At 30.3% G+C, this 17,947-nt stretch overlaps 1 protein-coding gene across 1 annotated transcript in view; it reads right to left on the bottom strand.

The window, feature by feature from the left end:
• The window catches only part of LOC131842144 (disheveled-associated activator of morphogenesis 1-like), a 67,165-nt gene that overhangs the window by 18,110 nt on the left and 31,108 nt on the right, over positions 1-17,947 (bottom strand). The window contains exon 4 of the mRNA XM_059190665.1: positions 10,264-10,392. Within this exon, the coding sequence (XP_059046648.1) occupies positions 10,264-10,392 (129 nt within the window). The remainder of the gene's footprint in view (positions 1-10,263; positions 10,393-17,947) is intronic.

A 17,947-nucleotide genomic window follows, 5' to 3' on the forward strand; every position in this document is an offset into this window, starting at 1 on the left:
TACCATGAAGGAATCGCCAATAGCAAACTAAAACTTAATCCGAAAGACGACGATAGGCTCGCCACGTTGGATTCCAAACATACCGAGCTGCATTAAATTATATTTAATTTATGACTTGTCCAAATGTGGGTTTGTTATAAATTAAATACCTTCGATTTAATTTTAAATTAATTAAATTATTTGCATTATCTACTCTACACATTTATAATTTGCATAACCTTCTTCTATGGTCCTCATTTACATATATAAATAATAACACCCTGAAACTCCAGACTTTTAATTTCTAAAAAATAATTTAACATACTGTGATCAAAATCGATTGGAAATTTAACATAATCTTTACATAGTAGAAAATTATGTCGCCGCCACTGTGTGCACGCTTAGATCTTTTAAATTGCTTTTTTTTAATAAAACTGTTTTCAGCAATACATTATAATAGTTATTCAAAAGAAGTTTTATAAGTATTATTAGAAGGATAGAGGCTATGTTAAATTATGTTTCATTTGTAGAAAGTTCTCATATGTCCAACAAGGATACTAAATTTGATAGTACTTTAAACTTTCACCAAACGAGTGTAGATAACGAAATAACCTTACGGCGAGACAACTAACGAGCCGATAACACAGAAACGACAAGTTTAAGTAACTGCATATGTACAAGATACATCTTAGGGCTTATACCATCTAAATGAATACCATCAGCCTTATATGTATAGCAATAGGGTAATTTTATATTATAAACGCGAAAGTGTGTCTGTCTGCTACCTTTTAACGAATAAACGGCTAGACCAATCATAATAAAATCCGTCATGAAAATAGACTGAAGTATGAGGACAGATACAACACTATCTTTAAGCACAAAAATAATACATAATAAAGAGAAGTAAGTGATGAAACTTTGTGCAGACATAGACGCGTGTAAGATATGTTTTATGTACTTATACTGGATATAGTTAAAGACACTAGGGTATACATACTTGTATTACTATTACAAAAGCGTGTCTAGAGGTATAACTTTTTGTGATAGAGCAAATAAACGTAAATACAAATGTAGTAGAGAAAGTACTCGAAATCCAGTAGATAGTTAATTAAACCTAACGTTTATCTCTTTGTAAATACAGACTAAACAACATAAGGGAGGCTTTATAAACCGGTCACAATAATAAACGTAATTAAGTACAGGGTCAATGACGATTAATCAACAACTTAATTCAATTCAATTAATGAATGCAGAATTCATGAGAATGTTGGGTTTAGGTCGGCACGTGACCTTTGTTGCGTCCTACTGCTCTTTAGATAGTTACGATGGATTTAAATTCTACCATTTTAATAATCTATCTTCAACTGATTATACCACTAAGTATTATTAATGTAAATGTGTTTGAATATTTATTGATCAACACCTAAATACAGACTGATGGTGTACTAGATACGCGTAGATACTTATAGAGACTGTTGACCTTATCTTAATACATAGATCTTTAAAAAACTCTATTTTAAATACATGTTATTAATAAGGGCACTAAACTTTTATATTTGTATTTTCTTTTACTAGAAATGTAACAGTCAACAGTATGCCTAAGTAACACTACGAATGTCAAGAACTGCATTGTGACTGCCCTATTATCTCCTATTATCCATTATCCATTCCTCAGGTCTAAGCCCTTATTAAGAGTATATCGTATTCTGTAATATCACTGCCATATCTCATCATTTAACCAGAACACAGCTTGCAAATCAAATTGCTAGCAAAATAGCATAATATAGAAAATGTCAAAATATACACATTAATAGCAAAATTATATTAAGGAAATACCCAAATAGCTGGTCTCAAGTATATAAGTTGATATGCAAATCTTGTTTAACAGTAGGAATTAACACGGCAATATTTTAGACTACAAGTAATAAGGAACTTCCAGTGGTTTCATTTATGTTACTTTATCTGTTATTTTACTAGAAAACTCTTAAAAACACGTTTACATGCAAATAGTAAATTGACCCGTCACTGTAGCGTAGGACCAATAAATAAGACAGCTTGAACCTGCTGCATAAATAATGCACCCAATTGACTTTCTGACTAAACATGCAACTTAGGGCAACTAGAAAGTTCTGCCAGGTATACACATTAATGAAACTCTCAGAGATGTTAATACCACATTGAGCATGAACTTAGCTTTCAAACAAACTAGAAATTATTTCACACCAACGGTATATTTACTACTACACAAACAGAAATCAATCTTACACGAATTGTAATAATACAGAACGATGTATAATTTATATAACATCTTAATAATAAATGTATATAAACATACATATAATATATACATAGACGGTCAAAGCAAACCAGAACGACTTATTGACAAGAAGATAATGAGGCGCATCGGTGTCAAACGTCTTAATAGGTAAGTAAATAGCATCACATCGTCTAGTTAGACGATAATTTAGTAATTAGAATCATTTAAACAAGAACGGTAAGATTCCTGACTTCTATTAAATTATGAAATATGTATAAATATAGTATAACAGTTTGTAGGGAGAATAGTTAAAATATGCATTTATTTGCTTACCGCTTTTTTCTTCTGCGGTAAAGATTCCATAATAGTGTATACGCTGAATTGTTTTGCGTCATTACTACAGGACGAATTTGTAATTATAATATCCTTTTACACACTTTTGGATGTAATTTATACACTAGACTAGATATTTAATTACTCTATAACATAGATAATTACCAATATTGATATATTTGATATTTAAAGAATGCTGTGAATGCATAATCTCCAAAAGATTAATATTTTGGGTTAAAAGCAAGAAGTTAATTAAGAATAATAAAGAAAACAGTCTAACAAATCAAAGTTAAAAAATTAAATAAAAAACATGTAACAATATATATTAATATTTCATTAACAGTTGTTTATTGTTGTGTCTTTAATTTGCACGGTACAATAATTACAAAAGTTGATTCTAAGCCGGCCACCTGTATATGAAATAGGGCTTCTCGTGACTACCTGAAGGTTAATGAATAAATTAATTAATTAACCACTGCTCAATGATCTGGAAAATACAACTACTTCTCTAATGAGATCACTATTGAAAGGCAAATGTGTATTATGCTAAGAATTATTTTTATAATATGTAAATAGAATCTGTCTAGCTATCAAACCTTATAGTATTGCCTGTATCTAAAAGAAAATCTGATTGTTTTGCCTTTTTATGTATTAGAAACGTCTTATCGTTCGCTAGAGACTGGAAGTTGTTACCTATGAACATTAATAGCAGCATCATATTACAAATTGATGTCATTATGACCTTTATTCATTACTCAAAGCCTCTTAATAACAGAAAATGCATAAGACAAAAGAAATAAAAGTATTTTGCTCTTTCTTACAAACAACAAAAGGCGGTTTAATATTAGTAGGACAGTAATTAAATCGAAACATAATAATTACAGTGAAGGTAATAATAAATAGAAAAATGCAAGACGATGGTACAGATCCAGGCGAGTCACACAAAATTCTAGAAATTACTGCAATTACTCGCTCAATACTGTCAGTAAAGTGACCACCACTACAAGTATCTTGAGGTATTACTGTAGTCAATGGGTTCATACAATTATTATACAAACTTCTCAGTTTATACAAAGTTGCAATTCACGCCGCAGGCGCAGGAAGTAAATTTGAAATCTTAAAATTACATCATAGTTACCTGCATAAACAAATATCGTAAACTGCGCATATTAAACATTGGCATAATATATTTATGTGCCAAAATTTAATGTTTGTTTCTTGGTAAACAAACATAAAAAATATATAAGAAACAGTAAAGCCTAATCAGCAGAGAAACGTCTTCACAACGTTTGATGGCAGTGTGAAAATCGTTACGTATTGACGTTTATCGACACGCAGACGATAATGATTACACTGTTCATTTGGCAGATAAGTTTGTAACACTCGTGCCAATCATGACACCAGCACTCAACGATCACAGTTGGGGGGCTGGAGAAAGTGCAAACAATGGTCATTTTTGTGTAACGTCAAATCGTTTAAAAAGAAAAATCATGATCGATGACCACGCATTACGATACAAGATAATTGATATGTAGTTCTTCCTTTTATTTATTTTGCTCATTTACATACGTTCTATCTATTGCTGTGACAACTTAACGCTTATGGTATCCAATAAATTACTGACATCAAACTTTTGACATTACTGTTGAAAGACCTACAAATTGTGAAATTTTATGAATCATTATAATTATGAATTTATATTCAATTACGTAATGTATTAAACCAATAGTTATGCAAATTGTCTAAAGCTCAGTATTGAAACTACGGAAGAAGCGAAGTCGTTGACCTATCAAAATCCACAAGTAGAAACCAATTCGTAATCTTATCAGACGGCCGTTCGTCACGGCAATAATAGTGGACACTATAACACTATGGTCATTGACATTCGACAGTCGTCTACTGCATCATTACCAGTCTGGAGATCGTATAGTCCACTAATCTGTCATTGAGTCGTCATTTAAGTGAAAGTCTAGCAATTGTTACATCATGAAGCACCATGCGGGGTAATTGTTGTGTCTGTTGTTATATTTCTTCTTCTACTTTAGTTGAATCAGCTTTACATTCAAGACTGGTGATTATGACACCATTTGCGTGATGTCATTGCATATCCTATCAAGATAGTATTATCTCACTCCCCTCTGACAGTCTAGTGGATTCGCAAGACATAAAGTCTCTCTACTTAGACTTTATTAATTTCAACAATGTGGTATCAAAAATAGTAACTAATAGGAGAATATCAGATACTGAGGTTACACATAATTATTTGGTACTCTAATTGTAACTGTAGTGAAAATATTTTTTTTACTAAGTAAATAACCATGAATATATAGTGTTTTATTTATAGTTGGACGTTAAAATTACGTTAAAGATATGCACCATGCCGTCACTTATTCTTCTGTGTATTATAATATCTATATACATAACCCCTACGTATAAAAGGTTCCCCACAATAAAAACATGTATAGAAATACGAGCTTTTTCAAGCTCGTATTTCTATACATGTTGAATATGATCATCATATGATCTTTGGATCTATTATTCTGCCAATTTTCACCCATCATACAAATTGTATAAGGAACATAGTTCACGTAATGCTCTGTGGTTAGTACAGGCAATGGATTAAGTTCCGCATTATTAGGTATACGAGTAAGATGATTAGAAGTTATTACTTAGGTGGGCGGTTGACCGCAACCAGAACTAGTTTCAATGCAAGTGAAATTTCCTTTTATCTCAAAGTTTATCACCATTAACTTTTGATTGGCCGGTTAATTAAATACTGTTGGACTATATAAACCTTTTATGAGTTGATAAGTTAATATCTTAATCAAGTAAAATGAAAATAAAGTCGAACCATTGCTACTAGAAATCTTGTTAATACTACGAAATAACAGTAAAAATCCTATTTATTAGATGCAGAAAGCATTTATTTATAATGCAGTATATAGTAGACTAAGTAGTACGGCCTAATAGGTGACCCTTACGTAACAATGACTATCTCATGAAAAAATAGGAAGGTAATTCAAGAGTACAGATTCGATAGCTGAAAAAACTTATTACAGACAGGCACGAAATTTCAGAGGCTATTTTGCCTTAGTACGAGTATCTTATTGTAAATAAAAAAATGCTAGTTTATAGCTAAAATAGGTGAGATGATAATTATTACCCAGTAATGGACATAAGTAGAGACAGTTACAAACTTTATTAGTATTAAAATGATAATGACAGGTAATAGCAATTTACTTTGCACTTAATGACCAATTTGTAAACTATTTGATTAATGATAACAGAAGTTAATTGATTTTGTCTTTTAATAATACGTTACAAGTCATAATCTAATCTATAATTATAAGGAAGCTTGTAATCAATAAACGTGAAAGTGAATGTCTCATCGTTGGTCCTGTTCTAGATAATATTTGACAAAGAAAATCCTAAAAGTTAAAGCCTCAGAACATTCAATTGTGACATCCTTATATGGTTCATGTAGATAAAATATCAGGCATCAACTAGTTACATTACAAAAATAATAACGATATATAAGATATCTTTAAAATTATAGTATTTATAGATTGTCCATTTATGATTACAAACCATAAATACGATGAAATTACTTATATACATTTCGAAGTAACGAGAATGTAATTTCAGAGCCAGCGGCGAGTACTAAATCAAATTAAACGTCACTTGCCAATCGTATTCGATACTTGTTATCTGGTACTCACCTCAGGTAAGATTACAAGTCTGACGAAATTTAACAAAACTAATTGTTCACAAAAATAATACAAATAACAGTATTATTTCTGTATATTTTACTACTTCAACAACAAATTCTAAAAACAAAAAATAATTAACTGTATACGAAATAAATTCACTGTATCATAATCTGCTTCTTTCTTGTTCATTTATTAGGGGTCAGCGTAACATGTTCATATTACGAGAGTGAAATACTCTCGTAATATGAACTCTTTGTTGTGACTTCTCTGGTTTTTGAACGAATTAATGAATTCACTATTAATATAAATATTATAGTTATATAATATTAATATTTTATTTTTCATTCATATTTATTTTTTTCTCATAATTATTGCAATTTCCTAAATATCCTCGAGACGCGAATTTAGATATAGAATTGATTTGTTTTATTGTCTTTTCATTAATGCACGGATGAGAATGATAATAAATATTGAGAACCAGACTTTATTTAGACATATTATGGTTCCATAAAATACAACGTAATTAAGTTATATAATTTTTATATCATGATGTATAATAAATTTACATATTGTCATAAATTTAACTATTAATAATAAACAGGATAGATACATTTACGTAACCATCCATGCTCTTAATTAATCTTTAAGAAATACCTACTTATTTGCATTTCACATCTAATTACATAATTGTTATTTAAGGAAGATTAATTACATTATAAACAGGATAGAAGTATTGAATATAAATTAAATTTAAATAATTAATGCTGCTCTTATTCTCGTTGCAAGGTCAGTCCATAAAATACATTACCGTCAGTAGGTACTTTAAAAAAGTTATATAGTATAGTTTTCTTAGATTTTATTAGATCTATTTTGGCAAATCGGTTTTGGTCAAACTATCGTTTATGTGTGTGTAGAAAAATAGCGCATTATGCCTAAATATAAAAAGGAGAATGAATTTTCTATGCTCTCGTTTCTCTTATGAAAACAAAAAATGAATGATTTATCAGTATATATCTTCAATTAAATTCAGTCTATATGTATAATCTTTTTTATATGTCTTTGATCTTAACTTTCGTTTTCTGATTAGGAGTATTACGAGTGATCATACAGAGATTATACATTTCAATTAAATAGAACAATATTACCACGTAATACGATAATTATATGAACTTATCTATTTTATAAATATAGTTCCGTTAATTTTATACGCAAATAGTCCTTATTTGCGTATAAAACTAACGGAATAATAATTAATTATAATTTTGGTATATCCTTTTAGGTATTATAAATATTTCACAACAGTATATTGGCAGCCCTATCCGCATAGCACGTTGCGGATAGGGCTGCCAATATACTACTGTGAAAGTAGTCTATAAATTCAAATGTTATATTCAAGATAAATGTAAGTACATGTGACTAAACAGTACCCTCGGATAGATTGTAAAGATTTTTAAAAGTAGATGTTAAAAATTTAATAATTTCAGTAATTAGTACACATTGATAATCTCTTTCAGAGATAAGCCCAACTTAATCACATTTTTTATGAATGTTATATTTTTTTATTACAAAAGAGTATTATAAAAATTAGTATACGTTAATATATTAGTAGATACAGAAATGTGGTACTTAAATAGTAGGTACTACTTCCATATAGTGTTTTGAGAAAATCATAGAAGACTTAAAATTAGAATTTCTCTTATCTCGAGCTCACTCACAGTTAGAAAACTAAATAAAAATAACTACTTAGTTATCATGATCATCATTTCAGTCCGCAAGAGTTTCACTGCTGAACAAAGGCCTCCCCCAAAGATCTCCACGATGATGCTCGCAATTTAGCTAACTAATAAACATTATCTAAATCAGGTTATTTTCAATTAATTTAATAATTCACTAAAGGTGTACAATATTAATTAAAACAAAATATCGAAATTATAGAAGACTATACTTTAAATATCTATGTAAGATTTGAATGCATATTTTATCTAAATGTAGTACTACTCATTATAAGCAAAACATGTAAACGTTGCGATTAAAGCATTCTTTTGTGAGATAATAGTAACAGATTAAAGTAGTTAGTTGTGTAACAAAACAGAAATGCACTTCGTACAACAATGATGAAATTACGTCGCTACACTACGAGTGAATGATGGGAACGCAGACTAGCGTTTAACTACCAGATCAGAATATCATGAAAGCTGGTCGTTTTATGTTTTGAGATGTCCATTACTTATTTAGTTATTTCAAATAATTACTATGAACCATTACTTCGCATATTATAAATACGAAACCTACTAATAATATAAATAAGAGCGTGTTTAACTGTCTGTCTGCCTGTTACGTTTTCACAACTAAAGGATTTCAACCTTATGAAATTTGCCCATCTTGCAGAAGCTCTCTTGTATCTCAATAATATAGTTACATATTGTATTGAAGTTATAGTACCTATTACAATATTTTTTTATTTGAACATGACAAATAAATAACAACAGAATACAAACAAAATATTTTTAACAACAGTCCCTGCTTAGTGCAGTTTATATATTATTCTCGTTAGTATTTTCAAACATGTAATCAATTAATCATAGAATGTATATCTCCAATAAATTGGTATTATACTTTGTTACAAATAAATATGAATACATTATTGATTGCAATATAAGATAATGACTGTCATAATTCATTATAACTTCGCTGCGGATGAAACGATAAAACAGAGAGTTTATCAAGTTCATTGACGCCAAACCGATTGCACCCGTAATTCACTTTCGTCGTAACAATGTTTACGTACACTATCACACGTAACTCATCCATCCACTTATGTACAGTTTACATGAAAAGTCGAATAAACGAATGGCATTTAACGCAATAATAACAACCCAGGAAAAGACGCACAGCGCCATCTTGTTAATATGCATAGAAGACAGATAGAGCAATATAGATAAACAAACTTATGACTACAAATGTTTGCGTATTGCGTGGAATCGAACCCGCCACCAGCGTTGCGGTAAACTACTAAAGCACCGTCAACAAACTAAATAAGATCCAGTATTCCCACCCACACACGGTTCTTCTTGGTAAAGTAGTAATTGTTATACATAGGCTCTCTCATTGTAATAATTAAAATGCCATCTCCCACAGGTCTCGAGGTTTCAAGACACGGACATAAATAGGCACTAGGAACAACTCTACTCGTATATTTGCTTTTAAAACGTTACATCAGAACGATATAGTCCAGAAGTATAATGAAAAAGTATTAAATATCTTTTTAAATTAGTCCACATCCATATTAAAGAAACATTAATATTTTAATAAGTTCGAGTCTTAGTCAATTGGTATTGAAATTTACAAACTGAATCTGTAAGTCGTACTTATTATTTCAATAAGTGGATAAGTACGCTCATTATTCAAGTAAGCTAGCTATCAAAGTTGAGTTCTTAAGCTTTCGTCAGTACGTAATCAATACAAATAAATAAAATTGTTGTATCCGTTTGTAATATCAAATTAACAGCTTTTCACTAAATACGTCAAAAATTTTATTAATAAAATGTTTGCCGACTGTTTCAGTTTGTTGTTGCTAATCTCTGAAACGGCTGAACCGATTTTGACGAAACTTTCATTCTCAGATAGCAAATGTTATAGGAGTAATTTATGCTACTTTTATCAAAGAAACTTTATCTACTTTCATTTAAAAAGTTAAATTTCACGACGGGACGAAGGCGCGGGCAGGTAACACGGATCAATCATACGGAAAATAAATAGATATAAAAATCTCCATACACATAAAGAGAAGATTCGGTTTAAATTTATATATGTTAGCATACGTTTGCGGTTGCAGGATGGGCAGTTAGTATACGAGTACATATAATTCGCACACACTACGTAATTACACATAGTAAACAAAAAATTAAGGGTCAAATTGAGTCTCGTGCTCTCCTGTTTTAAGACGCGCCTTCTCTATGTACTACAAAGTTCAATGACACTTACCACCAGCTCGGCAAACTTAGCGTCCAACTCCTCTTGTGGGGGCATGGGGTGCGTGGGTGTGACGGCCTGCAGTGCCAGACCACCCTCGCCGCCCACCACGCAGTATGTAATCTCCGGCGGCTCATCATTCTAGAACAAGATTTTTTTTAATTAATCAAATGTATCTAGCTCTGAGATAGTAACGTTGTAAAGATATATAGACAAGAAACAACTTGAACAAGTTTTTCATGGAGATAAGATCATTTTAATACAAAAATCTTTTATATACGAATCCAAATAAATGTCGATTCGTCAACTTATTAGTAAGACCTTAATTCTAATTTAAATAGAAATCAATTTCAGATATTTATATCAAATATCTAAATTAGGTTTCTGCTTTTTTTTTAATTATAACCTATCTCCTGTCTTAACACCCAACTTAGTTAAAATCCATTCCATTGTCTAAAAAGTTAACAAACAGACACATAGACACGCTTCCGCGTTTATAATATTAACATATAAAAAATATATTATTCAACACACTTGATAATAAATAATGTATATTAAACTACGCAAAAACACAGTTCATGTACCTGCGGAAAAAAAATCCGAAAGTTCGAAACCGGACCTCTCAATTTAAATACATTGACAATGCTAAAAATAAACGAGGAAGAAAGCAATGAGTGACTTCCAAAAATAGTAAAGCAAATGTAACCCAATATGGCAACAAGCAATCGAATAATGTCAGACAGACGAATATTCATTATGTACAATGGATATAATAAGTAATTGAACATCAACGTAACATTTTATCTCGTTGGTATAATTAACAATAATGTTGTATATGTATTCATACAAATTCAATTAACTATATGACTTTATTTTCGGCAATCAGAAAGTAAACGAACATGTGAAACTTGAAATAATTTTAAAATGCAGTTAATAAGATACTGTACACATAAAATTTATTTATTTTATGAGTTATCTTAAAAAATTCATTTCATAATTATTTATGTAGTAAAAAATATTAAATTTATGAAAAGTGACAGTAAACTCTGAAAACCGAAATCCGCTCTGTCATATAGATACACGGATAGATAGATAGATAAAACTTTTATTTGCGTTCATAAGTTATTTTATCTTAATAAAGAATTTCATTTTATCTTATTTTTATATGTACTAAGACAATAGGCACAAATGTACCAAAGCCTATAAAAATCATTTCCAATTTAATATTTGGAGGCTATTAACCATATTAACCTCTCAGGGAATATTAACGCCCATAAACATAATTGTATAGTAATTTAAGACGAATATGATTATCTGTCAAAGTCAACGACAGCACAAATTAACTAGTTGCACAGATAAAAGAATATACCTACATATTCTTTATTTAAAGTGTTCATTATTCAATATTGCATTAAAAAGCAATTGAATGTATATTAATATTTTAAATATCAGATTACGTCTAAGTCTACATGTCTATTTGTTGCCTTTTCATGAAAAAACTGGAGTATTGATCGTAATTAAATTTGGTATTAGATACATTGTATCAAGGAGACACATACAAGCTATCTGTTATCCAAAAAAAGCAGACAAAGACGCGTGTAACTCTATATATTATATTACATTAAACAATGATAGTTGTCAGTGTCACATAAGAGATAAATATTAAATAAACCACTTGTGAGTCATTGCACAATTTCGACCTTTGGGCGGCTCCTCAGACAATTCTTCGAACTGTCAACATGTCTCCTCGCTCAGGGTTGACTAGTAAAGACATCTCAAATAAACACGAGCTGCATGTTACAATTTATATTATTAGCTGATCAGACAGACAATGACTATCTTAACTATAAATATTGAATTCTAATTGGATGTTAATTTGTAAAAAAACTTCTTCAGGGTGAGTGCTGCGTGATTGTTACAGCGCCTCAGCTCAAACTGAATAGTATTAAATTCCCATACAGCTTACATGAATTATATTTTACGGTTTCACTCTTAAAATGTTTCCATAGGGTGTTTTCCGAGGAAAAGCGCAAAGCATTGGATAAGTATATTATACATAGTTGTGTTTCACAGGAAACTACGATAACTATGTATATGCAATCAATCATTATTTATGCCTGAAAATATATTGATTTATCTGCATTTGATTCTAAAATACTACGCCTTACCCATTTCCACACCATATAATCTTATATCTAAGGCATCACGACAGATTTTTTACAAAAAATTGTGATTTGCAAATACAATATGTATTAAATCTTTTCTATACGTTTAAGATTAAGTACAGATACAGAATATGTAATAGTAGAAGAGCATCTTCAAAAATTCTGTAATATAACATTTTGATATTCTTTAAACTTGTTATCAATATTATAATGCACAATGTTTCTTACAGTATGAATATATAAAGAAATCCCAATATTCGACTGTTTTATTATTTTAAACAAATTATTGTAAGTGTTAACCCTCAAGTCCTTAAAACACTAATAAGGAGCTCATAAGGAGCATTATTTCCGTCGATGACTTCACTGCAGTGGACGTCTCGGGCGCCAGTACAATTTTATTTATGAACATAAAGACATTGCCTTTATTAATAACCCTAACATCTACGATATTTAACACTAAACTCGGCTATTTTGTACCATTATATTATCTCGCGATTAATATTGCATTGCATAATTTTGATATTGCAATTCCTAAACGTCATTTATCAAATATTTGTAAAAGATATATCACTGTATACGTTACAGTTAACAATAGTTATGATAAAAATAAATGATGAACTTTGAAAAATAATACGACAGAAAAATACTGTACAATATTTCGTCAGTATTAACCGTTTCAGAAAACAATACATCTCTGTAAATACATCATACCTACGAGTAGGTATATATACGATATCTATACAAATAAATTGATAAGGATAAATATCTATCTATTTAGTTAATTAGGTATGTTAGACACTTACGCTAGCTGCTAAATCCTTTTTGCGTAGCGAGAAATGAAATCTTTTACTATCTTTCTTTTTCGTACTAGCACGTTTCATGTCGTTTCATCTACAATTAACAAACAACACTCAATATTGCAATCAATAAGACACTTCAACTGTAGTAAACGGTGTGTAAATACTAATTAAATAGAGCGAGTGCATAACGCTAGCACGTAAGACAATATGTCACAATCGAGACGACCACTTACTATCTGTCATCGTTAACTACTTCCGTCCATTTATGGAGACGTATTCTCCCGCTCTAATTCGATCAACAATTAAATATCGTTTAATTATATAACAAAAGGGCTCGTAAACTTTATCTTGTGACGTTCTTTCTGTCGATACTGGAAGGTTGGACAAACCTTTGACCTTGTTACATATGTGTATCCGTCTAAAATTGGGAAATTTGTATCCCCATATATACATATATATAGATAGATAGATATTTTTTTATTTACGTTTAAGGCATACACATGCACAAAGCACAGTAATATTAACAACAAAACTAAAATTAAATACACAAACACATCAGTCAGTCAACAAAATACAATACTCTCGATTCAATCTCTGAATGTATAAAATTTGACATTAAAAGTCTTATTGGAAACAATTTCTTCATTCACCCCTAACTATAAGTGATAAGATGCCAGTCCAACGTCATGAGTACTTAGATCATCTATAGGAAGAAGCACTTCCAAACTGACTATCTTCTTTTACCATAGATTACAAAGTATGATAATCATCCCAATATTTCAAACAAAATTGAGTTCTCACTCGCAGAACAAGTTTCGTATTCTATTGGTATTGTAAGGACTATATTGATAAATTGGTTCACTAGGTATCACGATGTTAGTCACCGCATGGCTGGTAATTTCACACTTTAGAACCTAAATGGTAGCACAATACTGGTTCAGAATAGGTTCCTCTCGCGAACGCCCAATTGTGGAATGACACAGCGCACTAACTGGTTTGATCATGACTGATATTTCTATTTGATCAGCAGTATAATGGATATTTAATTAGCTTTATTTTTTATACAGTAAAATTTTTGATACCCTATGACCTTATCAAAATGCCACACTACCTTTTCAAAAGAGCTTAACATTGCTCAAGGTGTGTTGCAATGTTTCCAAATCTCAAAGCAGTCTTAACTGCCCTCATTGTTATATTTTGATGTATCTCGATTGAACTATTGTGCGTTTCAATTGCTGTTGACCCAACATTGTTAACTTGTGATGATTTCAAGGGGCCAATCAAGTTCCAATCAAACAATAACATTTGAACTCTACTGTAAATAGTTAACTTAAATACTTAGCCAGTAGTTTACTATTTCATGGGCATATGTTCGAAACAGACAGGAAATTTTTATTTATGCCACTCAATATTGTTGGAATTATAAAATTCAAAATCTTAACTGACGGCAGTATCTTTAACTATAGGTATTGTGGTACCGATGCATTTATGTAAAATACTAGAGAAAAACTATATAAAAGGTACTGTTTTAGTATGGGCTATTCACCAATATACATACTCAGTATTCAAACTTGAGTTTATCGTTTTTATAAAAATAAATATAACAATATTAATATTATCTATGAAATCTTTAAATAATTGATAGTGGATCAAAACGTGTATGCAACTGCTTCTATTTTATTAGGTTTCATTATCCCAAATATAATAAATAAATTTTACAAATATGTATATGATTTATTAATTAAATGCATATATTTACAATTTAAATCAAATATGTTATCTCATAAATCACGATAGACGAATATAGGTACCAAAACAAATCTAGAAGAAGTCGGTATGCAATAAAACTTTTCTGTTATTTTTATATCAACGAAAAGAAAGTTATACAATATCAGAATTACATAAAAAACGTATCTCATCAAACACTATGTAAGTACACCTAGAATTTTAGAGAAAACAAGTGAATAATTTCGCGAATCGTGCACGTGGTCCGAAAACGCTCATCTCTCTGGTAAATTATGTATCGCATGACCGACATCACTACGCTTTCCATTCGTACAAAACTAGTTTCAGCAATGATAGGGCTGACCCTACATCTGCAATCACTGATTATTTTCTAACTGGAATGGCCAACCAGCTGACGGGCAGCTTGGTGACGTGGTAACGTCGCCTATTATATACAGTATAAACATCACGTTCATACCCGAATCAATGTGACGCCTGAAACGGGTACCTGAGGATTAGGATATCATGCCTCCATACCTTCCTCTCCACCTCCATTTCAATGCCCTATAATGCATTTTTGTACAATTTCTATTTGGCTGACAGTCTTAGAATAACAATAACTTAGAAATAAAATAATATATAAAATTATTGTTTATTTATTTATTTACTCATTGTTACACCAGAAGTAAATTACAAAGAACATAAACAGAAGTAATAAGGTACAAAAGGTGGTCTTATCACATAAGCAATCACTTCCAGACAACCTTTGGTTAGAGAAGACATAATGTGGTAGATAGCGCTAGAATGAACTAGAGAAATAAAAAAAGGCGTAGAAATAAATAAATATTATATTATCTGTGGCAATACTAAACACGAATAAAAATAATTTACATATACTACTTATAAAACGTCTATTTGCATAGTAAACATTAATATAAAAATAGTAAATCTTAATATAAAAAGACATCACAATGTTAAAAATAAATTTAGTACAAAGGCAGACTCATTACAAAGGAAGGAGAGGAATGACATGACATAATACTAAATGAGGAATTTCTTCCTGAATCTTTGAATGACTGAGAGGCATTGTTGGGTGGTGGAAATAAAAGCTTATACTACAGTACAATAAATTAAATAATATTAAAAGCCGTTATTTATATAAGTATCTATTAAAGTGACTACTAGCACTTTCCATTAGTTCCGACGCCTTGTTTAAAACACCACACCCAACAGCTTATAGAACCACTAATGTGAATGCCATTAATTTAAAGTGGGATATATATTTTATTCTCACTATTCAGTATCAATCAATAGTATATTAAGCAAGAGTCTATTATTATCGACGGCCTCGGTGGCAAATAGATTTAGTACATTGTCTTTCTTCGCATTGTCGCGAGTTCGATTCTCGCAGGATACAAATATTTGGGTGTTTACTACGTATGCCTCAGTGGTGTAATGATTCAGTAGACTCCCAAATTTTTCTAACCATTGCGGAAATACAAATACTTATGTTCATTACAATATATGTTTGCATCAATATTGTTCTTTATTTACTGAGTTCGCTGCGAATAAAGATATGTATATAAATTTCTCATGTAAATTCTCCACAGTATATAGTCAATATAACTAAATCTTATACAATTTATACTCTAAATTTATATTTTTAGCCCTAGTGTTAGGCTAGGCTGTGCGCTTATTGACAATATGCAATGTTAGTACGAGTGCAATAAGACAGAAGGCACCTGATAAAACATAATCTTTGTGATTTTAGCACTAGTCTAGTTCTATATATAGGTGCTATATGTATAGCTGATTTGGTGGCCAAACTTTGTTTCTGAATTGCACTGACCGGATCTTAAAAATTATTATTAATATTATATTATTGTACTGAACAAGATACTCATTGGTACAATATAGTGGTTACTAAAGTTTTCTGAATCTGTACTGATTTTTTATTCCGCTAAATAATTTTTGGCATAATATTACAATATTTTGTTTTTAAAACCAAGCACGTTGTCTATACAAAATTGTTAAACATGGTTTATTCGTATATATGTTTTTTTTTTACAGTTTTATGCATTCCTTTTGACAGTATATAGAGATTTAGATAATCTAGAGCTAACTCTGTAGGCAACACTCAGTTTTAATATGCAAAAGTTATTTGGTATACCATTATATAATATGATGGTAATATTTTTTTTTCAAGCTATTGTAATGAGTCCTTACATTATGGATGAATTACACTGAACTTATGAATTGCAATGAGACTGTAACTGAATGTAATAATAGAACTAGTTGTGAGAATGTAACTCGAAATTATCGTAAAGAACTTGATCAATCTATTTACTTAATAGTTTTAGTCGTTTCGTTTGTTTCCGCGTATATCATGACAAATTCATAGGTGCTATAATTAAATATTATATAAATATGAAAGTGAGTTTGTATGTTTACTCAATAATTGTCGTTGTATTAATTTGAAGAGGAAATCATACTTATATGTCACACAGAGCAAGTCAGGGACTACTTCTAGTGTATAGTTAATACAAATAACAATACATACAAATACTTCCATATCTAACAAATAACGATTCTATTCCGACTGATTGTCTCATCACCAATGAGTCGAAAACATCTTCAGCTGTACACTTGAAGACTTTTGCAATTGACTAGCTTATATTATGAGGGAATAAGGAGACATAGTCAACACTGGCCTACATTTTGAAATTAAAATAAGTGAAAACAAACTTTTTTATTTATTACGTTTTATGGCTCTGGATACAAGTCCTTTTTAGGACCTACCTTGACAAGTACATTAAACTCATAAGCAATTTTACAGTAGGTTAAAGTTAATAAAAAGTATTTTGTTTTTTGTCTTATCTGTCAATGCCTGTCAATCCTATTATTTGTACATTTTTAACACTATGTCAACAGTATCATATGTATATTAAATACAAACTTCCTTATAAATTTTTGATTCTGATAATGGATTTCATTTTATTTTATTCA

The sequence above is a fragment of the Achroia grisella genome, unplaced genomic scaffold (assembly GCF_030625045.1).
Source record: "Achroia grisella isolate CSIRO2021 unplaced genomic scaffold, CSIRO_AGI_Agris_v1 utg2138, whole genome shotgun sequence".
Taxonomy (NCBI): domain Eukaryota; kingdom Metazoa; phylum Arthropoda; class Insecta; order Lepidoptera; family Pyralidae; genus Achroia; species Achroia grisella.